A 25654-nucleotide genomic window follows, 5' to 3' on the forward strand; every position below is an offset into this window, starting at 1 on the left:
GATAGTTTATCTTCACAGGTGCGAGACAAAGGAGCGAACCCCAAGTCATCCCTCTGCTCACCTGAAACAAATGCATATCTGATTGCTTCCTCTGAGGTAAAAATGCAGATTGACAAAGCTAGATGAAGGCATGACTATTCCTCTACTCCCCTGATAAGGTTTGGATCTATGTTCCCACCGAAATCTCATGTCGAATGGTAATCCCCACTATTGAAGGTGGGGTCTGGTGGGAGTTGATCCGATCTTGGGGGTGAATCCTTCATGAATGGTTTAGCATCATCCTCTTGGTGACAGTGACTGAGGGAGTTATTGCGAGATCTGGTTGTTTAAAGTGTGTAGCGCTGGGCTGGGCATGATGGCTCACTCCTGTAATCCCAGCAATTTGGGAAGCTGAGGCGGGTGGATCACCTGAGGTCGGGAGTTCAAAACCAGCCTGGCCAACATGGCGAAACCCCATGTCTACTAAAAATACAAAAATTAGCCGGACTTGGTGGCGGGCACCTGTAATCCCAGCTACTCCAGAGGCTGAGGCAGGAGAATTGCTTGAACCCGGGAGGCGGAGGCTGCAATGAGTCAACAACATCTCCCCATTGCACTCCAGCCTGGGTAACACAGCGAGATTAATAAATAAGTTTGCTTATGAGATGTTATTTTATTGTACTTTTTTACATGTTTATTATATATTATGTACTTCTAAATGTATTAGGTAAATATATTTTGTATGCACATAAATTTATCTATTGTTTCTGTTATATAAATTTAATATTTATTACTTATCGATTACCTATTGTATATAAGGCACATGATGCTACATTGGTATTTGGAATTCATTACCCTAACTATACTGTAATTAAAATAATTATCCTAACTAGTACCAAAGGCTTCCACTTAGCAATCACTCGAAGTGTGCCAGCACCTCCACTCACTTCACGTCAAGCGATTCCCACCATTGTTTCACTGGTGGAGAAACCGAGGCCCAGGGCACTTGGGGCAAGGCGTTCAGAGGGCTTTCGGTCCGGAAGCAGCGTCGGGGCGGGAATTCGAACCCTGGGTTCCCACACTCGCCCGTGGCAGGGCCCCCAGGCCTTTTCCCAAACTGATCACAGGAAGTGACGACCCGTTCGCCCGGCGGACCGGGGGCGTCGGGCAGGTCCTGGTCCAAGTGAGTGCCCGCCCCTGCCCTGGGCTGGCAGAGTTCTTCCCCCAGCTGCAGGTAGACGTGGGAACCCGGCAGGGTACGGAGCTGCGGGATCCGAAAGACCCTCGAGGGCCCCTGGGGCGCCGCTGTTCTGCCCTGGGAGAGAGGGTGGGAAGTAAGTGAAATGCCGGAGAGAAAGCTAAAGAACGACCCAGAGACCGAGACCTAGAGAAAGAGGCGGAGGTAGGGAGATGAGGAAGGAAAGCGCACGTGGATGAGTAAAGGTGTCCATTTACACATTCAGAGACACAAATACAGGAAGAGACGGGGGCGCAGGCAGACACCCTGAGACAGGCTCGGAGAGTCGCAGGAAGAGACAGAGTTAGAGACGCCTAGAGCAAACGAGATGGGCTGCCTAGACCAGGCGCGTCTACACCCGCGTTCGCCCTCAGGCTAAAATTGTCAGCTAGGACCGCCTTCCTTCCGCTGGCAGCCCGAACCCCTGGCAGCTTGCAGGTTGCGGCTGCTGGCAACACCCGAGTAAGATCCTATCCAGCCGCTGCGCTCTACTTTCCAGGGAACAGTAGAGCTTACAGGGGACGGGCCCCAGCTGCAGGGGCCGTCGCGCTAGCCAAGGGCGACGCGCGGAGAACGACGCGGCCTTGTCTTCGGCCAGTCAGGACTCAGCAGCCTCTTCGCCGCGCCCACACACGCACCCCCGGTGGGCCTGGGCTTTCCTCTGCACGGTTCTGCCTGCTGACGCTGCCCACGCAAGTGAGGTCAGCCGGGCTTTTTGCGGGTCTGGACAAATCTAAATCAGCCTGAGCTTTGCCTTGGCAACCCCCTAGCCAGGCGCCACGAGGATGTCCGTGGCTCACGCTTCCTTTTTTCCAAAGGCCGCCGAGCCCTTTGGGTGAACACGGAGAGACCAACGAATAGTTCCTTCTGCGAGACCTGCCTCTTATTTTAGGATCCGAGTCCTACAAACTGACCAGACTTGGCGCGGCACGCCGATTAGAAGCGGCGACTGCCCGTCAAGCATTCGCGCCTCTCCCCTCCCTTGACTTTCTTGGCAGGGTTAAGGGATAAGAGAAAGTGGAGTTGCCTCAGTTCTGGGAGAGCCCATTTGTGGGGCCGGCACAGGTATCCATCCGGACTTAGGCTGCAAAAGTCCTCTTGTAAAACAAGGAATAGGCTCGAGTCTTCGATTGGGTCGAGGGAGACGTCAATCAATGGATGGGCGTGTGCAAACGCAACACAACGCACAGTATTGGTTAGGATTTGGCGGGGGGAGTAGACAGCGGGGAAATGAGGCGGCTTATCTCGATTGGCCCAGAAAGAAGGCGGTCGCGCCCTATGTACTCCTGGACTGGCTAGAGCGAGCCGCGCCCCCCCCGCCCCCCCACGCCAACCACCGGTAAGCGAAGTGGGCCTCGCTCTCCCGGGTTAGCAGCCGTAGCTAGATCCGTTGAAAGGAGTGCAGAGAGGTCTCATTGCGCTCTCGAACAGACCTGACGTAGATCCGAAGTGGCCCGCGCCATCTCAACTATGAGGGGACACCCGTAGGCGGCGGGAGAGGGACTCCGCGAGGAGCCAATAAAGCTCCGCAACCGGAAGTGTTTTCTGGGAGGCGTCGCACCCGGAAATGTGGCACCTCCCCGGCCGCACCCGGAAGTGTGATGCCACCGCCGCTACGGAGAAGTAATGGTATCCGGCCAATTGAGATTCGGGGTTAAAACAGGTGTTTGTATATCTCTATTTCCTGAGGCCCAGTAGAGTCTCCTCTTTTCGGAAAGTGTTGGAGGGGGGACGTATTTGGGCAGGATTTTGAATGTCGTGTCCTATTGAAATCCGTGGGGAAATGAGCAGTAGGAGTGTGTCCAAGGGGGCCTGACTCTATAAGGGCTTTTCAGAAGTTTCTTTCACCGCCCGTCACCCTCGATTCCCCTCCCCCTCAGGGATGTGCAGATGGAGGTCGGAGGAGACACTGCTGCCCCGGCCCCCGGGGGCGCGGAGGACTTGGAGGACACGGAGGACACGCAGTTCCCCAGTGAGGAAGCTAGAGAAGGTGGAGGGGTTCACGCGGTCCCGCCGGATCCCGAAGACGAGGGCCTGGAGGAAACAGGTATGACTCCACTTAGTGGGGTCTTAAAAGGAATCCTTAGGGGTTGTCATTGTTGGACGGGGGAAGGGTCAGTGGGTGACCAGTAGGGAGTCTTGGGACTCAAGAGAAGTGGCTTAAACCATCGCCGGGTCAGGAGGAGGTCACTGTGGACACATGGTGTAGTTTACATCATTGAGGAAGTCATTGGGTGTCAACGGATGTTCACTGGGGGTTTGGTGTGACTTTAGGTCACTGAGGAATCAGAAAGGTGGCTGTTAGGACCAAAGAGGGTCACTGAAGATTTAGAGTGTTTAGGTCAAAGAATGAGATGAAGAAAGGCATTAGACTCCGAGGAGGACTGTTGAGAAGTTAGTGTTTTTGATGAGTAGGGTGTTATTTATTAAATAATAGAAGTGGGAAGGGGAATCAGTGGAGTTCGATGGGCACTCAGAGTATTTACATCATTGAAGTCACTGGTAGACTGTTGGGGAAGTCTTTAAGGAACCACAAGTTAGTGGATGTGTAAAGTTTTTCATCTGGGATTTAATGGAAGTCACTGAGAAGTCTGTGCCATTGATCACTTTGGAATTAGTGGATGTAAATGGAGTCATTGGGAAGGATCAGTGGACTTCACTGAGAATAAATGTGGATGGGGAGGTTGAGGACTTGGGAATTAATAGCAGGTAAGAGCAGTTATTAGGAGGGAGTAATGATATTTGGGGACATGGGTGTGTCAGTGAATGTCAGTGACAGAATATGCAATTATTGGGATTTTATGGGAAAATTATTGAGACATAGTTGCGCATGGATAATAATGGTTGTCATTAGGGGATGAATGGAAATCAATGGGAATAAATGGATGTGTCAGTAGGGGCCGTTGAAGTTGTGGGTTTTAGTGAATGTTAATGATGGTCATGGGTAGGGGCAATGGAAGTCATTAAAGTCTTGTGTGTTAGTGGATATTATGATGGTTACTGTAGGGAGGGGAGTGGATATCAATGAGATTGAAGGTGGTCAGGGGAGTGACTGAAGGTCTCTCAAGTGCTGGGTGTTAGTGGAGGTTAATGATGGTCATTGTTGGGGGTAGGGAGGAGTAGACATGGAGTAGAATAAATTGTGAATCAGGGCAGTCATGGAGGGTCACTGCAAAACCAGGTGTTAATGATTGTTAATGTGGGGTCATGGGGTGTTTGTGAACCACAGTGGGAGTGAATAGTGGATTAGGGGAGTCCTAAATATCTGGGTGTTAGTGGATATTAACGACAGTCATTGGGAGAAATAGTGGACATTACCAAGAATATAAATGGGCGACCAGGAGAGTTAGTAGGGGTCATCAGGTATCAGTGGGCATCACTGATAGGGTAGTGGCAGGGGGTGGGGCTTTCAAACACTTAAGATATTAATAGATGTTAATGGTGGCCATTGGGTGAGCAGATATCAGGAGAAAAAATAGGGGTCAGAGGAGTTAATGGGGGATCATTGAAGATGAATAATCGTCATCCAGAGTCAATGGGGTGCTTTGAAGACTTTGGAATGACAGTTATTGAAAGGGAAGTAATTGGTCTGTAGGAACATAGCAGGTCCAGTGGAATAACAATGAGAATATGTTGGTTTATTAGGGTTTTAGGAAGATCATTGGAACCTAAATGTTAGTGGAGATCATTGCGGGGTCCTAGGGCAGTCATCGGGTCATTGAGGGGCATAGGAGACACTTGGAGTTCTGCGTCAGCATGCAGGGGTCATGGAGGGGCTAGTAGATATTTGGTGGGTCCTTGGGGATGTGGGGTTAGTTAGGAGTTCACATGCAGATGACCAACCAGGGGCTCCCTTTCAGGATCCAAGGACAAGGACCAGCCACCCAGCCCATCACCACCGCCCCAGTCAGAGGCCCTGTCAAGCACCTCTCGGCTCTGGAGTCCTGCAGCCCCTGAGAATAGTCCCACACGTAGCCCTGAGAGTAGCTCTGGAGGCCAGGGCGGGGACCCCAGTGATGAGGAGTGGCGCAGCCAGCGGAAGCATGTGTTTGTGCTGAGTGAGGCTGGCAAGCCCATCTACTCACGGTATGGTAGTGTGGAGGCGCTGTCGGCTACCATGGGTGTAATGACCGCCCTGGTGTCCTTTGTGCAGAGTGCGGGAGATGCCATCCGTGCCATCTACGCTGGTGAGCAAACAGGTGGGAGGCAGAATGGGGCACAGTGATTGGGAATATGGTTGGCATGGGTAGGTCTGTCTGCCTCAGGCACTATCCAGCCAGCCAGGGTTGGGTCCATGTGTGTGGATGGTCATCCGGGGCTCTAACTGTCAGTGGCGGGAGGTGGGGGGGTTCATCTCTGGCCTGCTGGTTTCTTAATGACTGACTTGCTGGGATCTGAGTGACTAGCTGGATACTTCTATGTCGCCTGAGAGGATAACTGTGGGGGCTGTGTGGCTGAGCTGTGTCTTTCTGGCTCTGTGTCAGCCCTTGTACCATCTCTACCCGCCTGCCCTTGGTCTGTGCTGTGTATCTAACCTACTTGTTCCTTTGTCCATCCCATCATGTCTCTGCAAATGTCCAGATTCCTCCAGCTTGTCCTTACGCCAGTCCAGGTGCCCACAGAGTGAGCATGTGGACTCAGGCCTGGTGTGTGTATGGTAGGCCCACTGTCTCCCTCTGGTCATTCCTGATCCAGCTGTACCCCCCCTTCTTACCCCTTCCTTCCCCAGAGGACCACAAGCTGGTGTTCCTACAACAGGGCCCACTGTTGCTCGTGGCCATGTCACGGACTTCTCAGTCAGCAGCCCAGCTGCGGGGGGAGCTGCTAGCTGTGCACGCACAGATCGTGAGCACACTTACACGTGCAAGTGTCGCCCGCATCTTCGCACACAAGCAGAACTATGACCTCCGCCGCCTGCTGGCTGGCTCAGAGCGCACACTGGACAGACTTCTGGACAGTATGGAGCAGGACCCAGGAGCCCTGCTTCTGGGTGCCGTGCGCTGTGTGCCCCTTGCCCGCCCGCTGCGAGACGCACTAGGTGCGCTCCTCCGACGTTGCACAGCGCCTGGCCTGGCGCTGTCAGTGCTGGCAGTGGGCGGTCGACTGATAACAGCAGCCCAGGAGCGGAATGTGCTGGCCGAGTGCCGGCTGGACCCAGCTGACCTGCAGTTGCTGCTCGACTGGGTGGGTGCACCAGCCTTTGCGGCGGGTGAGGCTTGGGCACCTGTGTGCCTGCCCCGCTTCAACCCTGATGGTTTTTTCTACGCCTACGTGGCCCGCCTGGATGCTATGCCTGTCTGCCTGCTGCTGCTTGGCACCCAACGTGAAGCCTTCCATGCCATGGCCGCCTGCCGGCGCCTGGTCGAAGATGGGATGCATGCCCTCGGTGCCATGCGTGCCCTTGGGGAGGCTGCCAGCTTCTCTAATGCCTCATCAGCCAGTGCTCCTGCCTACAGCGTGCAGGCTGTCGGGGCGCCGGGCCTCCGGCACTTCCTGTATAAGCCGCTGGACATCCCTGACCACCACCGCCAACTGCCCCAGTTTACCAGGTAGGCCCTGACCCTAAGGCAACTGGCTGGGTGGGAAGCCCTGTCAAACCAGGAAATTCAGCATCTCAGGGATGTGACTCAGGAGAGATAACCGGCCATGCTTAAGAAAGAGGGAAGAGAACAAGTCTCTGTCTGATGATGGAGCATCAGCCACAGACCTAAAGGAATCCCCCTCTTCTGGTGGACAGCAGGGCCCTGGTACTCAGGGAATCCCCTAGTTTGAAGAGGGAAGGTCAGCCTCCAACCCCTGAGAATCCTCAAGTCTCATGGGAGAGGCTCAGCTCCCTAACTTCATTGAAATCTCTAGACTGAGGGAGGAAATGGGCCAGCCAAGAAGGCCCTGGACTAACCTTGCCCTCCACCTCCCTCCATCATGGCAGCCCTGAGCTAGAGGCCCCCTACAGCAGAGAGGAGGAGCGGCAGCGGCTGTCGGACCTGTACCACCGCCTGCATGCTCGTCTCCACAGCACCTCCCGACCCCTGCGCCTCATTTACCACGTGGCTGAGAAGGAGACACTACTGGCCTGGGTAAGTTGGGCAGGGCTCTGAGTGAATTAATTCCCCACTTCAAGCCTCCTTTCCCTATATTGTATCCCCTCCAGCCATAGCGCCTCCACCAAACACAGCAGGCCTCTGGCTGGGCTGTGCCTTGCCTGCGACACTGTCCCTGCCTTTACACACACATCTTTGAAGCCCCTAACAACTAATGACCGTGTCTCTAATCCGACATTAGCCTCACCCTCCTGTGTGCTTCTCCCAGATTAGCAACAGGACAGTGTCTTTGACTTTCCAGAGGCCCCATTAACTACCACTGCTGTGCCTGCCGATTCCCCAGTAGCCCAATCCATGTGTTTGGAGGCACCCCATTCATCACCAGCTCATTGTGACTCCATGAGTCCCCAGCACTCCTCAGACACTACAGGCGTGGTCCCTTGCTGTGCCCTCCACCTGGGGTATCCTTCCCTTTGGTCTCCTCTGGGCTCCAGCCCTCACTTCCTATGGGTTTGCTAAAGGTCAGCTACTAAGGGAGGCCAGTGAAGGGGGCCTCATCAGAAATGGCACGTGCCATGTAATGCATATTTATTAATTTATTGCATGAGTGCTGTGGATCAGGTATTGTCCTAGGCTAAGAATTTTGTTTTTAAATTTTTTTAACTTTCATTTTCAAGTAACTTTAGACTTAGAAAGAAGGTGCAAAAACAATATAAAGAGTTTTTATATTTATATTTATAAAGAGTTATAAAGGGCATAGTGAAAACCACGCCTGGTCAGATGGTGGTTTTCGTAACTCCATCATTCTTTCTACATTTATTGGCTGGGATTTTACTATAAAGAGTAACATGGGGCCAGACGTGATGGCTCACGCCTGTAATCCCAGCACTTTGGGAGGCTGAGGCAGGCTGATCACTTGAGGTCAGGAGTTCGAGACCAGCCTGGCAAACATGGCAAAACCCCATCTCTACTAAAAATACAAAAATTAGCTGGGCGTGGTGGTGCGCACCTGTAGTCCCAGCTATTCATGAGGCTGAGGCAGGAGAATCGCTTGAACCTGGGAGGCGGAGGTTGCCGTGAGCCAAGATCGCGCCACTGCACTCCAGCCTGGGCGACAGAGTAAGACTCCATTTCAAAAAAAAAAAAGGAATAACTTTTCCTTCTCCTATTTATTGAATTTTTAATTTTCTATCAATATTGTCTCATGGATTTTTCTTTAATTCAGTGAGCTAAAATCCTTCTCTAGCATTTATTTTGGTGTTCAAATTGCCTCTGATTTAGCCAGTGGGTACCCTGATTTAGCCAGGCTGATCCCTGTGTCTCTGACACGTCCCCTTCACTATGTGAGCACATCTTACTTGACTTTCTCTATTCCAGTCCTCAACTCAGCCATTTTTCCATGGAGCCCTTGTACCTTTTAGTAGAGATTGGAGTTTTAAAACCAAGATATGGGCCAGGCATGGTGGCTCACACCTATAATCCCAGCACTTTGGGAGGCTGAGTGGGGGTGGGAGTGGGGGGGCGGTGGGCGGTGAGTCACAAGGTCAGGAGTTCAAGACCAGCCTGGCCAACAGGGTGAAACCCCGTCTCTACTAAAAATACAAAAAATTAGCTGGGTGTGGTGGCATGCGCTTGTAATCCCAGCTACTCGGGAGGCTGAGGCAGGAGAATCCCTTGAACCTGGCAGGCGGAGGTGGCGGTGAGCCGAGACCGTGCCACTGCACTCCAGCCTGGGCAACAGAGTAAGACTCTATGTCAAAAATAAAAAAACAAAAACAAAATGTATGTTAGGAGCAGAATTTTAAACCAAGTGATCAGGGTGGCCTCCCTGAGCAGATGGCATCTGAGTGGAGTAGGGAGGTATTGAGCTACGTGGATATTAGGAGGAAGAGTACACCTGGCAGAGGGAAAGGACTGATATGCTGTGAGGTGGAACCAAGCCTGGCTGTGTTTGAGGAATAGTAAGGAAAGGGTAGAGTGGCCGGAGCAGAGGGAGTGAAGGGGAGAGCTCTGGGAGGTGGCACAGGAAAGGCGCTAGTGACCTTGTGGGGTCAGGCCTCTCCATGTGGTATGAGGCATAAATTGAGTTCCTCTTTATATTATTCCCTGGCTGTAGATGATGAAAACATAGTTGTAGGAGCTTAGAGCAGGACCTTGTACACAATAGGTTACTGACAGAATATTAAACATTGTTACTGTTTTCCCCAGTTCCCAATGAGCAAACAGGTCTAGAGAGTACCCACACACACAACCAGCATCACCCAGTTGAAGTCACTAGGTCCAGCTGAAATTGCACAATATCAGCTTACCTACCTTAGCCCAGTATCTAGGCAGCACCCGGTAGGAGGTGCTGCCAGGTACAGGTTCCAGGTTGCAGGAAGCAGACATGCAGCTGCACTGGGGTAGGCAGGATTGTCCATAGCCAGCTCTGGCCCATCTGACTCTGTCTCCTCCCAAACCCCCAGGTGACCTCCAAATTCGAGCTCTATACCTGCCTCAGCCCTCTGGTGACCAAGGCAGGTGCAATCTTGGTAGTGACCAAACTCCTGCGCTGGGTGAAGAAAGAGGAGGACCGGCTCTTCATTCGTTACCCACCCAAGTACTCCACACCACCAGCCACCTCTACGGACCAAGCTGCCCATAATGGCTTGTTCACTGGACTCTGATAGTTGGAGCTCCCAGACCAGGCAGTGCTGGGAGCAACCACCTTTGTTTTTTACCTTCTGTCTACCCTGGAAATGTGTGTGGGGGTGTGTCTGTGGCCAGTCATTGTCTCCCTAAGCAATGGGGCAAGGTCTGAGGGCCCGCCGATGAGAGAGATGGTGGCAGCCGCCAGGCGAGCAGGCTGCTTTCCCTGCCCGGTCATGCACCTCCCCCTCTGGGGAAATCCTTAGGCCTCCCTGTCCCTTCCCTCTGTCTCATCTCCTCCACTTGGATGATGCTCTAGCCTCTGTCAGGGACTGTCCCCTCCAAACTTGCTTCCGTGGTCTGCCTCCTAGTTGAATCTCAGCCCTGAGTGTCCAGATCTGGCCAAGGTGTCTAGCGTGGCCCACAGGGGTGCTGGAATTGGCACTTCAGGGCCAGGCTATGCTTGGGACTGGCATGAGGGTATTTTAAAGAAAAAAACTACATAAAAGGCCTAAAAGTAAGACCCACAAAGATATTCCTTTGCCCTTCTTGTACTTTTCTTCATCTTTACCCTGCCAGAAATGACCCGCCCTCAATGCTGGCTGCTGCTAACATTAATGAGGTGGCCTCCAGTGTCCACCTGTGGAACCCAGGACACAGCACCTGACTGCACACAGTGGCTGAAATCCAGCATTTTTACATAGGAGATGCACTTAGCCTCTAAGCCTCATTTTACTCATCTGTGAAACAGAGATAAGTAACCCTCTCTCATGAACTCTTTGATGAGGATTTGTAAACGAAAACAGACTCGAACTATCGTGTACCACCACATAGCACATGCACGTCTGTCCCAGACTTTGACAACCTGCACAAGACAAGCAGCCGAAAGCAGGAGAGACCTCCCTAGGGTTTTGTATGTGTGCACACTACCCTCACTCCCCAACTGGCCATTACCCTAGTTCTGCCCTTGTTTGTGGAGTTACAGCCTCAAGGGTGTAGCATGCGTGCTGGCAATCAGGGCCGCAGTGTGTTCCGCGCCTGCTCAGAGCTGACTCCTGATTTAACCGCTGGCATAACCGGGGGTTGCACGCATGCGTGCTGAAAAGCCTTTCACCCTCACGTGGTTTCTTTTTTAACCAGTCATCAAGCGAGGCTCGCGCGCAGGCCCCGCGCTGGAAAATGGCGGGGAAGCTGAAACCTCTGAATGTGGAGGCGCCAGAAGCCGCTGAGGAGGCTGAAGGTAGTGAGGGCAAGTGGGCTGCACTCCTTTCTCTCCAACCAGGGCAGAAAGGAGGAAGGATTTGTCCCATTACAATAATGAAATAATGATATTCTAATTTTTTTTAAATAAAATGTTAAGCCTTTTGTTATTGAAGAAAAACAATTTTTTAACCGTTCAGCACAGTGGAGATAAATTAACAGGCATATTCTTATCACCGAGATTAACTTTTGTCAACTGTAGTGTATACATTGTTGAAAGTAAACAACACGTAGTTCAGTACGAAAGTCTTCAAACAAAAGTGGGGCGGTGGGGATGTTCTCATAACAATCACCTTGCTGCAGCCACCCCTTATTAACAGTAATTCCCAGTGTCGCCATTTCACACCTAACACATATGACACTTTGATGGACTTTTAAACCTCCTAATCGAACATGGCCTTCCCCACAGCCTCTTTTCTCAAGGGTATTGTCTTGAATGACAGGCAAAGGAGGGTGGAGGGGTGTCGGCCTAGACACTATTGGAAATTCCATCCAAAAGAAAAAAAATCTCAGGCCGGGCACGGGGGCTCACGCCTGTAATCCCAGCACTTTGGGAGGCCGAGGTGGGCGGATCACGAGGTTAGGAGTTCGAGGCCAAGCTTGACCAACATGGTGAAACACCGTCTCTACTAAAAAACTATATATACATATACATATGTGTGTATGTGTATTTATATATATATACTAATCAGCCGGGCGCGGTGGCGTGGGCCTGTAATCGCAGCTACTCAGGAAGCTGAGGCAGGAGAATCGCTTGAACCCGAGAGGCGGAGGTTGCAGTGAGCCGAGATCATGTCACTGCACTCCAGCCTGGGTGACAGAGTGAGACTCCGTCTCAAAAAAAGAAAAAATTCTCCCTTGGCCGGGCTTGGTGGCTTATGCCTGTAATCCCAGCACTTTGGAAGGCCGAGGCAGGTGGGTCACCTGAGGTCAGGAGTTTGAGACCAGCCTGGCCAGCATGGCGAAACCTCGTCTCTACTAAAAATACAAAAATTGTCCGGGTATGGTGGCGGGCGCCTGTAGTCCCAGCTACTCGGGAGGCTGAGGCAGGGAAATTGCTTGAACCCGGGAGGCAGACGTTATAGTGAGCTGACATTGCGCCACTGCACTCCAGCGCGGAAGACAGAGTGAGCAAAAAAAAAAAAAAAAGAAAAAGAAAACAAAAAGAAAAAAATCTCCCAAGGCAGTAATGCATTTGTATGCCACTAGCATTTTTTTTGTTATAGAAATATTCAAAGTGTACCAACGTAGAGAAAATATCTTTAAACAAAGCCCATGTGTACCTATCAGTATGCTTTAACTGTTGTCACCTTTCTGCCCCACTTTTATCTATCTCGAACACCCCTTTCTGCACACTCTTTAAACCACTGTATTAACAAACACATTAGACTGCATCCTGCCAGACCTACCCATACAGACATCAAAGTAATGATTATTGCTTATTGCCTGACCTAGGATGTGAGCTCCATGAGAACAGAGACTGTTTACCTCTCGCTCCCCTGCACCTAAAACAATGCCTGCTTGGTGTAAAGTAAGTGCTCAGTAATTTTTTAATGTGTGACTAATGAAATAACTTCAAGAGCAGAGAGCTCTTTTAGATTAGAGGCACATACTAAGTGCCAGCATTCAACAAAAGACAGACGGAAATAAGACGGATGCAAATAGATCTCATTTATTAACTGTGTAATGCAGCTGCCACTGCAATTAAAAAAAAAATTTTAGTATCAACCTTTCAAATTCCTCAAAATTAATGTTATGACTAACTTCACCAGCAAAGGAAAAATTGAAGGATGTATCAAGTTGCCATTTCTAGCCCATCAAATTGGCTTTATAAAGGGAAGCATAGTATCTGGTATTGACGACCTTGTAGAGACACAGGCCTTTTCCTGCCTCAGGGAAGAGAGCTGACTCAAAGTAAAGGCTTTGCTAGAGGCAGTCGGCAGAGTATTTTTAGCATCTAAAATGCTCTTCCACTTCGGCAGTGACCATGCGATGTAATCAGAGAATACATAAGTGTATGGACCAGTAATGGTCACTGGAGTGTTGATGTAGGCACAACACAAGAAGTAGTCACAGAAATTGCTAAGTCTAGGTTTATGTGTGCATGCTGTGGAGTGTCTCTGTGGCGGATTTTTTTTTAAGAGGCAGAAAAAAATAAATTCTAATTTAAATGTATTAAATTATAAGTTCTAATTTAAATGTATTAAAATTAAATTATAAGTTGACAGGATTATTATTGACACACAAGGAGCTCCAAAAGAGATCGTATTTTTATTAGAGACAAGCCAGCTGGGATTGAAACAAAAATAGAGGGTGGTATAGCCCTGTGTATGTTGTACAGAAAAAGTGTCTGAATGGTAAAGGCCTAAGTGATAACTCTGGACAAGGGATTTCGATTTTTGGGAGTAGTGCAGAGGTAGAGGCATTTTTGTGATTTATTGTTCTATTTTTCTTCTAGAAAAATGTAACTAGTCATATATAATTTTAAAATATAAGGGAGAAGAGGCAAAATATTGAATGGCAACTGAGGATCCTATATTCATATTGGATCAGTATTAACATCCAGGTTTTGATTGTTGTACTGTGGTTACCTGGTAGATTCCCTTTGTATATAGGAAATAGACACTGGAATAGTAAGGAGTAGTGGGTCAAGATGTCTGCAACTTATTGTTCAGAATCACTCACAAATGGGGAATCTGATATAAGGAAAAAATGGGAGCACTGTGGCCTATTTTTACAACTTTTGTGTACATCTGAAATTGTTTCAAAATAAAATGTTTAAAAGGGTGCTCTTACTGTGCTGGCCATTTTCTTTTGTAATGGACTTTGTGTGTGTGTGTCAAAATGTTAGTTGGATTATTTAAAAGATTTACTTATTACCCACTCTTGGCCTTATTTCATGACTAGCACTAGAAAGCAGAGAAAGGAAAAACACAGATGGAGCTTTTGCAGAAATGGTTGCAAATGCCAGCCGTAAAAAAGATGAGACAATTGGGAAATTAACGTATAGCCTGGGTATTAGGAGATATTACCTGATGAGTATTAATCTTGTCAGTTGTGATTATAGGATTGGGGTCATCTAAGAAAATGTCCTTAAGTAGTTGAGACTCCTAATGAAGTATCTGGGAATAAAATGTCAAGAAGCCGGGAGCTTGCTTAAAAATAATTCAACCCAGGAAAAACATAGCTGAAATAAATAGGGTGAATATTAATGATTGTCAGATCTAGGCAATGAGCATATCAGAGTTAATCATAATATCCTCTCTACTCTCATGTGCATTTGAAAATTCTCATAATAAGGTATTAAAAATAAAACAATCACAAACACCTCCCCTTGTTATTAAAGTAGCTTTACTTTTTTGTCTTATTTCCAAAATATTAAGAATATTTTTAAAATTAAAAAAATCTCAGGCAGGGACATGCCAACTTGTTCAAAATGATTGTGTCGGGGAAGCAGTGAGATTTAGGATTAAGGAGAGAAGAGAAAATTTCATTTTTTACATCACATATTTCTTTGTTTGAATTTTCTTAGAATTTTACTCGAATAAGAAAGTAAAAATTAAAGCAATACATGAAATGTATTTTACTAAAAGACCAAGTGTTGTCACCGAACTGCTGGCAGTGGTTACTTCTGGGAAGAGGAGTGACTTGGAGAAGGGGCTGCTGGTGAGGGGAGACTTTTCCTTTTTATTTTATTCTTCCACGTTTGTTTATTATGTAAGTTATTCTACATGTGTTTATTATGTAATGTAAAAATTAAAATGCAAATTAATACATACTAATTTGTAAAGGATTTCAGGCCAAACAAAAAGATATAAAGAAGGTGAACATACCACCAAATATTTCGAAAAAAATCTAATAAGCTCAGGTTAAAAAACCCTGATTTACAACATGGATTTTAATGGCTGCAAAGAATTTCAGCCTGCAAACATGCTGTAATTAATCCCCTAAGGTATCTTCAAGTTACTTCTTTTTTTTGAGATGGAGTTTTTTGCTCTTGTTGCCCAGGCTGGAGTGAAATGGTGCCATCTCGGCTCACTGCAACCTCCATCTCCCGGGTTCAAGCGATTCTCCTGCCTCAGCCTCCCAAGTAGCTGGGATTACAGGCGTGCATCAACACGTCCGGCTAATTTTTGTATTTTTAGTAGAGTCGGGGTTTTGCCACGTTGGCCAAGCTGGTCTCGAACTCCTGGCCTCAGATGATCCACCCTCCTCGGCCTCCCAAAGTGCTGGGATTACAGGCGTGAGCCACTGCACCCGGCTGTTACTTCCAAGTTTAAAATTATAAGCAGTGAAAAAACATCTCGCCCACCATTATTAATTATGTCCTTAAGACACATTCCTAGGAGTGGAATTTCTGATCAAGAGGAAATGAATAAGGTTTTGGTATTTATTCATCAGAAAGTCTGAAATAAAACAGTTTTTGCCTGTCCAGTTGGCAAAAAAAAAATGAAGAAGATTAAAAACATACTTGCCTGGTAAGAGTATGATTTTGGGGCCTGAGACAGGTGAAAGGCAATTTCCTATCAGCCAAATTCCATAATATACATTCCCTTTGGTCCACCAGGTAGCGTTTAGGTAGTACTCTATGTGTACCCAGTAGATACACTCTAATGCAAGCACAAAGAATAATGTACAAGGATGGTGTACTAGGTTAAATTGTGTGCCTCCAAAATTCATGTCCACCAGAACTTCAGAAATGTGACTTATTTGGAAGTAGGGTCTTTGCAGTTATGATTAGTTAAGATGAGGTCACACTGGATTAGGGAGGGCCATAATTCAATGGCTGGTGTCCTTATAAGTAGAGGGAAAAATAGACACATAAAGATATGAGAGTGGCAGGTGAAGACACAGACAGGGAAGACCCAGTTTGTGGTACTTTGTTATGGCAGCCTGACAACACAAATGCAGATGATCGTTGTGGCATTCCTTGTAACAGCAAAATAAACAGCTTAAATATCATCAATAGGATATTGCTTTGAAATTACGGTATATCCACACAGTGGAATGCCATGCAACCACTAAAAAGAATAAAAAGATCACTGGTGTACATTGTCAAATGAAAAATACAAGATGGGGTGCATCATGTACAACATGCTACCACTTACATAGAAAATGTGGGATGTGGCCGGCTGCGGTGGCTCACACCTGTAATCCTAGCACTTTGGGAGGCTGAGGCGGGAGGGTTGTATGAGCTCAGGAGTTCGAGACCAGCCTGGGGAACACAGTAAAACCCCATCTCTACTAAAATACAAAAAATTAGCCAGGTGAGGCGGCGTGCGCCTTTAGTCCCAGGTACTCAGGAGGCTGAGGCAGGAGAATTGCTTGAACCTGGGAGGCAGAGGTTGCAGTGAGCTGAGATCGTGCCACTGCACTCCAGCCTGGGTGACAAAGCGAGACTCCATCTCAAAAAAAAAAAAAAAGAAAAAAGAAAAGAAAAAGATGATGTGGGAGGTATGTTTGTATATACATTGAATTATCTCCAGGTACCTACACATAGCTTGTAATGCTAGTGGCCTCTGAGGAGGAGAATTGGAGAATTTAAAATCTGAGGGAGAGGGAATTTTCACTGTATACTATTGTGGGTAAGCATTTCTTCATTAACTTTTTGGCTATCATGTTTTGTGAGCTGCCTTTCGTCTTCTCTTCAATTTTCCTTAGAGAGGCGTAGGTCACTGAGATTTGACTTTTACCACTGATTTCGACTTAAGAATTTTTTTTATGTTAATATTTTCCTGTGGTTTTTCTTCTTTGAATTTTAGAAGTAACACAGGCTCATGTTAAAATATACATAGAAGTAAATATATATATATGTATGCATACGAGTATATATGGTGAAAAGTGTGGTGAATCAGGGTTCAAATCAGGTCTGTTCATTTAGTTGATTGATGTATGCCTCAAGTCTTTTTCAATCTGTAGGATTTTCTCTCTCCCTCATTTTCTTCTTTACACCTTATTTGTGGAAGAAACCAGGTTTTCTTGTGCAGTTTCCCACAGTCCACATGATGTTGAGCACATCCCCAGTGGTGTCATTTAATGTGTTTTCCTGCCCTTTGTATTTCCTCTGAATTCGTATTTAGATGTGGAGACCTGATGAGATTCCATCAGGCTTTTTTGTTTTTGGTGGGGGTTTTTGGGGCAAAAATCCTTCATCAGCCGTGTTGTGTTCCTTCATCTAGAGGCTCATAGGGAGCACTCCCCAAGGCAGCTTGTAAGTGCATCCTGAGCTGCAGTCCTCAAACTTAGCTGAAATAAACTCTCTATATTAAAAATAAAAATAAAAATCCTTTGAGCTGGAGCTGCAGGGTATAAAAAGAAAAAGAGAGAGGCTTATAATATCCAGTTGTCTTTTTTTGATGTTAGTAGCCATTAGTAACTATTACCTAGATCTATCAGTTCATTAAGAATTTATAAATTATGAGCTATAATTATTTCAAAGAAATTCATATGAAATCTTCCTGCCCTGTTGTTCTGGTTAGAACTTCATAATGATCTTGAACAGCAGCATCAGCAAACATGCATTCTCTTCTCTCACCCCTGAGTTTCATTAAGGGGATGTTTGTGATGGTGTCTTTTAACCCCTCAGGGAGAAGCTGACCCTTAGGGGTCCTGATTTATCTGGCACACACTATAAACCTCAAGGGCAAGAGACAGGGACCCTGCTTCAGATGGAAACCTGTCTCTCATCCCATCCTCAGCCCCAGCCCACAGGTGTCTGCAGAGCCCACTGGGACTTCCTACCTCCCTTCTCTCTCCCCTCTCACTCTCACTGTGTCCTGTAATTTTGATTTTCCTTTCTACAGGGCAAGCCAAGTCTTTGAAGACTGAAGACTTGCTGGCAATGGTGATAAAGCTGCAGAAAGGTCATATGTCTCTTTGTTTCTGAGCCTCAGCCTGGGGTTTCAAGTCAGAAAGACATGGTACAAATTCAGCCCCCTCAACTCACAACCTCAGAAAATTGTCCCATTGCACTTTCTCCCTCTTATACAATTTAATTCTTTGAACCAAGAATACAGTCCCACAGTTCAAAATTCGAGAAGCTTAAAGGAATGGAAAAACCAGTTCCCCCGCCATCCCTACTCCCTCCCCCAACACACCAGTCATCCATTTCCCTGACTCATGGGCAAGCAGCTATTGTTTTTCAATTCTTAAGTATCTTTCCAGAGATTTTTAAAAAATGCATTCATGGTTTTATATTTTTTGTCCTCCCTTTTTACACACAAATGGCAATGCAGTTGATTTTGCACCTTGCTTTGCTTTTTGCGGGAAACCTGGGAGCCAGCGTGCACCCAGTATCTACATCAGAGCTGAGGCAGTGCTGGCCAGAGGTTAGACCCCCAGCCCATTCTCATCTTAAAATACTATCACGTCAGTCTATTCCAAACAAAAGCAGCAGCCTCCCCCTCTCCCATTCTGTGGCTGCTTGCAGAAGAAGTGCACTGGGACTGCTGCCTGCGGTAAAATTAGGGAGAGAAATTGCAGGGCCAGAAATGCAGTGACCCAACCTGATCATTTCCAGTAAAACAAAGACCCCCAGAGATTTCTGTCAGTCTTAGCACCGTGGAGAGCACCCACTCTCCTGGAAATCACAGAAGCTGGAGTTGGTGACCTTGGAAAATCCATGGTCTGAGTTTATTAACCCCAGAGTGTCTGAGGGATCAGCAGTGAGATCTGGCAAGGGTTGGGCAGCTTTTTGCCCCAGTTCCGTGTTGGCAACCTTGAAGCCGGAGAGGGATGAGAAGGAAGTCTTCTGCGTACAGAGCACTGAAATGGGCTATGAGAAGTTAGAGGTGACTCCCTAAAGGGATAGTGATCACCCTGTCACTGGGAAACTTGCAAGCTGCCATCAGCAGTGTAAAAGCAGGGTTTCCCCATTTCTCAGATGAGGCCAGTACCAGAGCCCAGACTGACAGAGTGACAACCCTTCCTGCCTGGCTTTTGACAGGGCGGGGCAGGTGGGACGTCTCCATTGGCTCACACCACACTCAGAGTTACATCTAAAGGCTTCTACGGTGGCCCAAGAGGCCCTAGTGATATCACTTCCCACTTCCCCCACCTTACCTTCTGCTACTCTCCACTTGCTCACTAGACCTGAGCCACACCAGCCCCTCACTGTTACTTTGGACACGTGTCTCACCCGCTCCTACCACACTACAGGGAATTTGCACTTGTTCCCTCTGCCTTGTTGCACTCTGCCTGGAATGGGTCCCCCCTCCACACTCTTTACCCCCACAGAACTGCAGGACCTGCTTCCTTCTTCTCATCTGGGGTCTTTCCATATCCCCAGACATGCCTTTTACCCTTTTGCTCTTCAACACTTTGCCTCACTTTATTTCTCTTCACTGCAGTTACTGCCACCTGAATTGATTTATTTATCTTTGCTCAATGTCCGTCTTGCCAACCCAGAATGCAAGCCCTTCAAGGGGCTCTGGCAGAGCTCAACACACAGCAGGTGCTCAATATATGCCTGTTAATTGATAGCAGCAGACACAGTGCTTCTCTGTCTGCCTTGGACAGCCAGACACCAGTCTTCTCTGGCTCAGTCTTTCTTCCTTTCTTTCTTCAGAGGGAAGCCTGGAGCCACAGATAGAGGACCTGATTAGCCGGATTAACGAGCTTCAGCAAGGTAAACTTGGGGACCTAGACTGGCCAGCTGGGGTGAGCAGGAAGGGACTTGATTTATAATGAATCCATCTCCTCATCTATAAAATCTAGGCCCCTCTAGGGTTGTTTGAAGATGACTATGCAATGTCATATTTGTGAGAGAACAGCAAGGCTAGAGACTACACTCATACAGTGTCTTTTTCCCTTCTTGGCCCAGCAAAGAAGAAATCCAGTGAGGAATTGAGAGAGACCCACAGTCTCTGGGAGGACCTGCGTAGGGAATTAGACTCCTGTAAGTGGGGCCAAAAGAGGGACCCATCAACACTGCAGATGTTCCTGTGCATACCTCAGGGCCTTTGCACAGGCTGTTCCCTGGCCTACAATGCTCTTAGCTCACATAATCTGTATTGCCTCTCACTGTCTCATGTCATCTTTCAGCTCTCAGCTCAGATTTCACCCTGACAGGCCTATCTTGATGGTCTCATCTAAGAATAGAATCCCGCCCTCTCTTGGTCATTCTCACGCCCCTGGCTGATTTGTTTCTTAAGAGCCTTTATGTCCACCTGACATTGTGTGTGTATTTCTTTATAGCCATCTTTCTCCTCAGTGTAAACCTTGTACATTCTTCAGGGTCTTCACTCCTTCAACATTTACAAGGAATGTGGGCATAGAGGGGGAGAAGCTGGATCAGGATGGTCCTTGTGGGAGATGGTTGCAAGGGTGGCAAGAAGATACCTCACCTCTCCTAGGGCTGTACTACACCTTCTGTGTGGCTTTCCCCTTATATGAAGTTGCACTGGGGATGGCAATGGGGTGCCTGGAGGCAGAAAGTGTCATTGTGTTTTCCAGTGAATGGAGAGAAAGTGCACCTAGAGGAGGTCTTGGGCAAAAAGCAAGGTATTTACCAGTTGATGTGTCTTCCTTATTCTACTCTTCCACCCCACAAAAGTCTATGCTCCTCAGAGCAGCCAGAGTAATCCCACTGAAACCTAAGGCAGGGTGCTTCCCTCTCTGCACAGATCTCTCCCTGGATTGCTACATCACTTGGGAGTAAACACCCAAGTCCTCACAGTGCCCTCCAATGCCTGACATGATGTGGGGCCCATTACCTCTGGCCAACCCTGACTCCCCAAGAGCTCTCAAAGGGTCCCCTTGGTTCCTTCCCCACAGAGGCACTGAGGATCCTCCAGATGCACTGCCAAGAGAAGGAAAGCGAGGCTCAGAGGTAAGAGGCCCTGCCTCAGCTCTTCCCTACCTCATTCCCCAGCTGAAAAAGGAGGGAGCAAGAGCTGTGGAAATGAATCTTGGACACAAAAGCCTCATTTTACCTTTCTATAAAATAGAGCAGCCAGACAAAAGATTTCCTTGGTTATCTCTGATGTTAAATGGTTGTGTTAAGATTAATTTACTCATTTAATTATTCGTTACTAATTTCTTTATCAAATATATTCCCTCCATTGGTCTTAGCCTCAGTCTTTTTCTGTTGGCTATCCAGCTCCTTTGATATCCATTCACTTGCTTATTTGCCTGCTTATTTTAAGCCCCAGTCATCCATTTGCCCACCCATTCATCTATCCACCCATCTAGCCATTCACCTACTCACTCATTCATCCATTCATCCATCTATCCAACCATGTCATCCAGCCAGATGGCTATTTTATCTCCAGCCTTCCACCTAACAATCTTCCATCCATCCAATCATGCATTCATCCTGTCTTTATTCTTTCCATCATATATTCACTTAGCCAAACATCCATCCAGACATCTATCCTTCCTTTTAGCAATCCTTTCTTTCTCTATCCAGCCACTATTCCTCTACTAATCATTTCTCTAATCAGCTATCATTTCTCCAGCCAGCAACTCACACATCCAATCAACTGTCTATCCAACCTGTATCCATCCATCTCTTCATCCTCCCGAGTAGGTGAGATTACAGGCATGTGCCACCATGCCCGGCTAATTTTGTGTTTTTAGTAGAGATGGGGTTTCTCCATGTTGGTCAGGCTGGTCTCGAACTCTCGACCTTAGGTGATCCTGCCCACCTTGGCCTCCCAAAGTGCTGGGATTACAGGCATGAGCTACCACACCCAGCATCTTCTGAACCTTTACTTAGCACACTCCTGTTACCAGAGGTCTCTCATCCTGGTGCACCATGATTTTAATTGCATGGGGAAACCTGATGTTAGCTAATGTGTGATACTTAACCACACTACTCACACTGTATGATGAGCATTTATGCTCATTTATGTACCTAATCCTCACAATGATAATTATCGGAGTTAAGGCTAATGTCACCCTCCCATCACTACCACCATTTTACATATTAGGAAACTGAGACCCAGAGAGGTTAAGTAACTTGGCCAGGGTCACGGTGAAGTAACAGATCAGGCTTCAAGCCAGGATGTTATAGAATCTATGGTGCCAAATTACCACACGCCTCACAAAGCTTTCTTGGGAAGGCAGAGTTCATTCCATGGGGGACAGGATGGACAGGGTAATGTTCTCAACAGAGGCCCATGAAGGTTCTCATTCAACAGGAGAAACAAGAAAGGTGAATGCTGTGAACAGACATCCCAACTCCCACTCCTGCTGGAGTGAATGATGGGTCATTCAGAGAATATGACTGAGGGTTGTCTTTCCCTTCCCAGGAAGCAAATGTTGCAAGAGTGCATGGCACAAATTTTTGCCCATAACTCTCAGGTTTCAGAGTCCCAAACAGAGGAATCTGGGGTAACTCCCAAGCCTGGGGCCTGGCAGGCCACTGTATAGAAAGTGGGAACAGGGCTTGCATCAGGGAGAGTTTGTTGGAAGAGGTGCTACGGGAACCAAAGCTTAGAGGATAAAACCCATGAAGGGGCTCCCAGCAGAGGGAGCATGGGCAGGATCTGAAGGCCTGTGCATGAGGAGCCCCCAGCAGGGTGTCAGGCCTAGCATGTGTTCTCTTATTCCTGGGTGTCGGCCTCCAGGTTGGATGTCAAAGGACAGCTGGAGGATCTGATGGGCCAGCACAAGGACCTCTGGGAATTCCACGTGAGCCATTATCATTGCCTGCAACCAAAGCCACTCCTCCCTGGCTTTAGTGTCGCACTGACTGGCCCAGAGTCCACCCCTGCCGAGGCCCAATGCCGCGGGATAGTCCTTGATTCCTTGCTTCCTCTTGCCCACCTATTCAGTCCCTCAGCTTTTATCTAAAATCAACTTACGTCTCACCATGCCCCACTGCCACACCCAGCATCACCTGCCCAGACGGGTGCAGTACCATTGTGATCCTGCTTTCCCCCTGCTCATCTAGTATATGTTCACCTTGCAGTGGCAAATGGCAGCCCAGGGAAAGCCATGGTCAGGTCATTCCTTCCTTTAGCTAATGTCAGTGGTTGCACCGGTCAGCATTTGAGGCAGGGAGGGAGGGTAGCAGATCAAAGAGTCCACGTCTTTGCTGTCCCAGGCTGGTTGGGGACAGTGGAGGCACCAAGAAAGTTAGTGGCTAGATCGTGGAACTTCAGTGGGAAGGCCTATAAGCAAGTGATATCTCAACGCAGAGATGAAGGAAGTGAGGGAAGAAGCCGTGCAGGTATCGGTGGAGAAGGAAGGCCCTGGGGCTGGACGGTGCCTGAAACCGTTGAGGAGCCGCAGATTGGGGAGTGGAGGATGAGGAGAGTGGGAAGAGTTCAAGTTTGAGAGGTGCCTGGAGACATGGAGAGCGTTTAGGGGGAGGTGGGTGGGTCTCCAGCCACAGCAGGAACTGCACTTGAGTTAATAAATAGTTGAATGAATGAATGAATGACTTAATATAGGTGAAGACTTCGCGAGAAGCACAAAAGGGGAGGGGCGGGCCGTGTAGCCAAGAGGACGGCCAAACGGGGAGGCCTCCTCTTTGTCCTCGCAGATGCTGGAGCAGCGACTGGCCCGGGAGATCCGTGCCCTGGAGAGAAGCAAGGAGCAGCTGCTCTCGGAGAGTGAGCCTCCCGCGCCAGGTGGGCGGGGGGAGGGGGATGTGCCCGGGCCTCGGCCCTGCCCCTGACGCCCGCCCACCCGCAGGGAGGCTGGTGCGCGCCAAGCTGCGGGAGGTGGAGCGGCGGCTGCGCTCGCCACCTGAGGTCGAGGGCGCCGTGGCGGTGAATGACGGGTGAGAGGGGAAGGGAGGCGTGGGCGAGGAGGGCAGGGGCAGGGCGGAGGGGAACCCGCCCAGGTCCCCTGCTCCGCCCCCGACTGCCCCTTCCCCGGCCTGTGCCTCCCTCGGCGTCGTCGGGTCTCCGCGTCTCCGTGGCTTCCTCCTCGTCCCCTGGACTCTCGCTCTCTTCCTCCTGTCTCCTCGGCCCCTTCTCCGCAGGCTGAAGGCGGAGCTGGAGATATTCGGGGAGCAGGTCCAGAGCGCTCCCGAGGTCGGGGCCGGCGAGGGAGAGGTAGGGAGCCCGAGAAAGGGAGGCGGGGCGGGCAGGGACCGAGTCAGGAGAGAGCGGGCGGGGGTCCTGGGAGCGGCCCCCGAGAGTGGGGTCTGTGGGGAGCAGGGCGGCCCCGGGGACAGAGGAAGCCGCGGTGGAGGCCTAGGGCAGACGCGGGCGGACGCGAGGAGCGTGGGAACCTGGTCCGCAGCCTCACCCAGCCCCCGGCAGGCCGGACCTGAGTTCCCCCGCGCTCGCGACGAGGAGGATCCGGAGCCGCCGGTGGCTGCCCCTGACGCCCTCTAGGCCAGCAGGACCCGTCCGGTCCCGACCTTCCCTCGAGACCCGCCAAGAAATAAAGGCGATGATTTCCGACCATGCTCGCGTTCTCCCCGGAGTCTGTGCTACACGGTGGAGCGGGGCGGGGCGTCCTGGGATCTCGAGGCGGGGCCTCTGCCGGAGCCCGCCCACCAGTCGAGCCCCGGGCGCCGTACAGAGGCTGAGTAAATGCTCCTGAGTTCAGAGAGAGTAAGTGGGTGTCAGGATCCCCCGCCCCACGGCCTCATCTCGAGTTCCCAAACCATCTATGTTGTCAACAGGGGCTAGAGGGCAGGTGTTAACCCATTCCGGTCCTCGGGGCCTGTGCGTCTCCGGTGGTCTCAGGAAACCCAGAGTCTCTGCAAGACCCGCAGACTCGCGCTGGCTCTGGGACATGCCCGCCCATCTGAGCTCCCCTCACAAATTGGGTTCTAGCCAAAGCTGCCTCTCCACCCTTCTCAAACACTCCAAAACACGTGTCCCCTCGGGGCCTTCGCCCTACTGGTCCTTCTCTGGGGTCACATCCCCCAGGCAACCTCAGATCTGTTAAATGTGTCCGCCACTCCGGAGGCCGGCCTTTGGGACCCAAATCTAAAGGCACCCAGCACCAGGCTGCTGCCATTGACTGAGCATGTACTGACTAAGCAGGCATTTGCCGATTGCCTGCTGGGTACCAGGCACTGTTCTAAGCCCTGGATTTTAAACAGCGAGGTCAGCGACGGCCTCACCTAGGAAGTGGTATCTGAGCGGAGAAGCGAGGTAGAGAAGCGAGGGGGTGAGCCCTGTGGGTGTCTGGGGAAAGGTGCGCCTGGCAGAAGACATGCCTCATGCCAAGGCGGGAGGTGAGGCTGCACTTCGCTGTGTTTGAGGAGCCGTCTGGAGGAGGCCGGCGTGGTAGAGTGGAATGAGGTAGAGTGGGATGGGAGACGACACTGGAGAGTTGCCAAGGACCAGTCAAGTTGGACACTATCTAATGTGTGTAGAAGAGGACCTGGCACACAGTCAGTATTCAGTGAATGCCAGCTCTCACATACTGTTGGGATGATTCACCATTCCCAGTCCCTAGAGAATGGGAACTGAGACGTGTGACTCACTTAGATCAGAGGCTTCTGTCCATTAAGTGATCAGTAAGTGGTTCATATGATTTATTATTATTATTCCCAGGCTACAGATGAGGAACACCAAGGTGTGTATATCTCTCAGAA

General features: G+C 49.3%; 2 protein-coding genes across 13 annotated transcripts; both read left to right on the plus strand.

Annotated features, from left to right (window-relative positions):
• Nucleotides 1–1209: 1209 nt before the first annotated feature.
• On the plus strand, nucleotides 1210–11266 carry MON1B (MON1 homolog B, secretory trafficking associated). Of its 4 annotated transcripts, none has more exons than XM_019012677.4 (6): nucleotides 1210–2555; nucleotides 3097–3263; nucleotides 5077–5403; nucleotides 5946–6765; nucleotides 7146–7293; nucleotides 9723–11266. In XM_019012677.4, the coding sequence occupies exons 1-6, from the start codon at nucleotides 2371–2373 to the stop codon at nucleotides 9921–9923; spliced, it is 1848 nt and encodes a 615-aa protein (XP_018868222.2). In that variant the 5' UTR covers nucleotides 1210–2370; the 3' UTR covers nucleotides 9924–11266. The 4 variants fall into 4 exon arrangements, with proteins under 4 accessions (XP_018868222.2, XP_018868221.3, XP_063556414.1 ...); XM_019012676.4 differs by having other exon boundaries at nucleotides 2531–2555; nucleotides 5077–5415; XM_063700344.1 differs by lacking the exon at nucleotides 1210–2555 and adding an exon at nucleotides 2565–2879 and having other exon boundaries at nucleotides 5077–5415.
• Nucleotides 11035–25654, plus strand: SYCE1L (synaptonemal complex central element protein 1 like). 9 transcript variants are annotated; one of them, XM_055366614.2, is made up of 11 exons: nucleotides 11035–11125; nucleotides 17949–18008; nucleotides 19712–19771; nucleotides 19967–20041; nucleotides 20599–20646; nucleotides 20920–20974; nucleotides 22716–22779; nucleotides 23636–23705; nucleotides 23788–23875; nucleotides 24080–24152; nucleotides 24343–25652. In XM_055366614.2, exons 1-11 carry the CDS (start codon nucleotides 11065–11067, stop codon nucleotides 24646–24648), a joined length of 960 nt encoding a protein of 319 aa, XP_055222589.2. In that variant the 5' UTR covers nucleotides 11035–11064; the 3' UTR covers nucleotides 24649–25652. The 9 variants fall into 9 exon arrangements, with proteins under 9 accessions (XP_055222589.2, XP_030858650.3, XP_063556418.1 ...); XM_031002790.3 differs by having other exon boundaries at nucleotides 24363–24511; XM_055366617.2 differs by having other exon boundaries at nucleotides 11095–11125; nucleotides 17949–18065; nucleotides 24343–25654.

Source organism: Gorilla gorilla, chromosome 18, assembly GCF_029281585.2.
Source record: "Gorilla gorilla gorilla isolate KB3781 chromosome 18, NHGRI_mGorGor1-v2.1_pri, whole genome shotgun sequence".
NCBI lineage: Eukaryota > Metazoa > Chordata > Mammalia > Primates > Hominidae > Gorilla > Gorilla gorilla.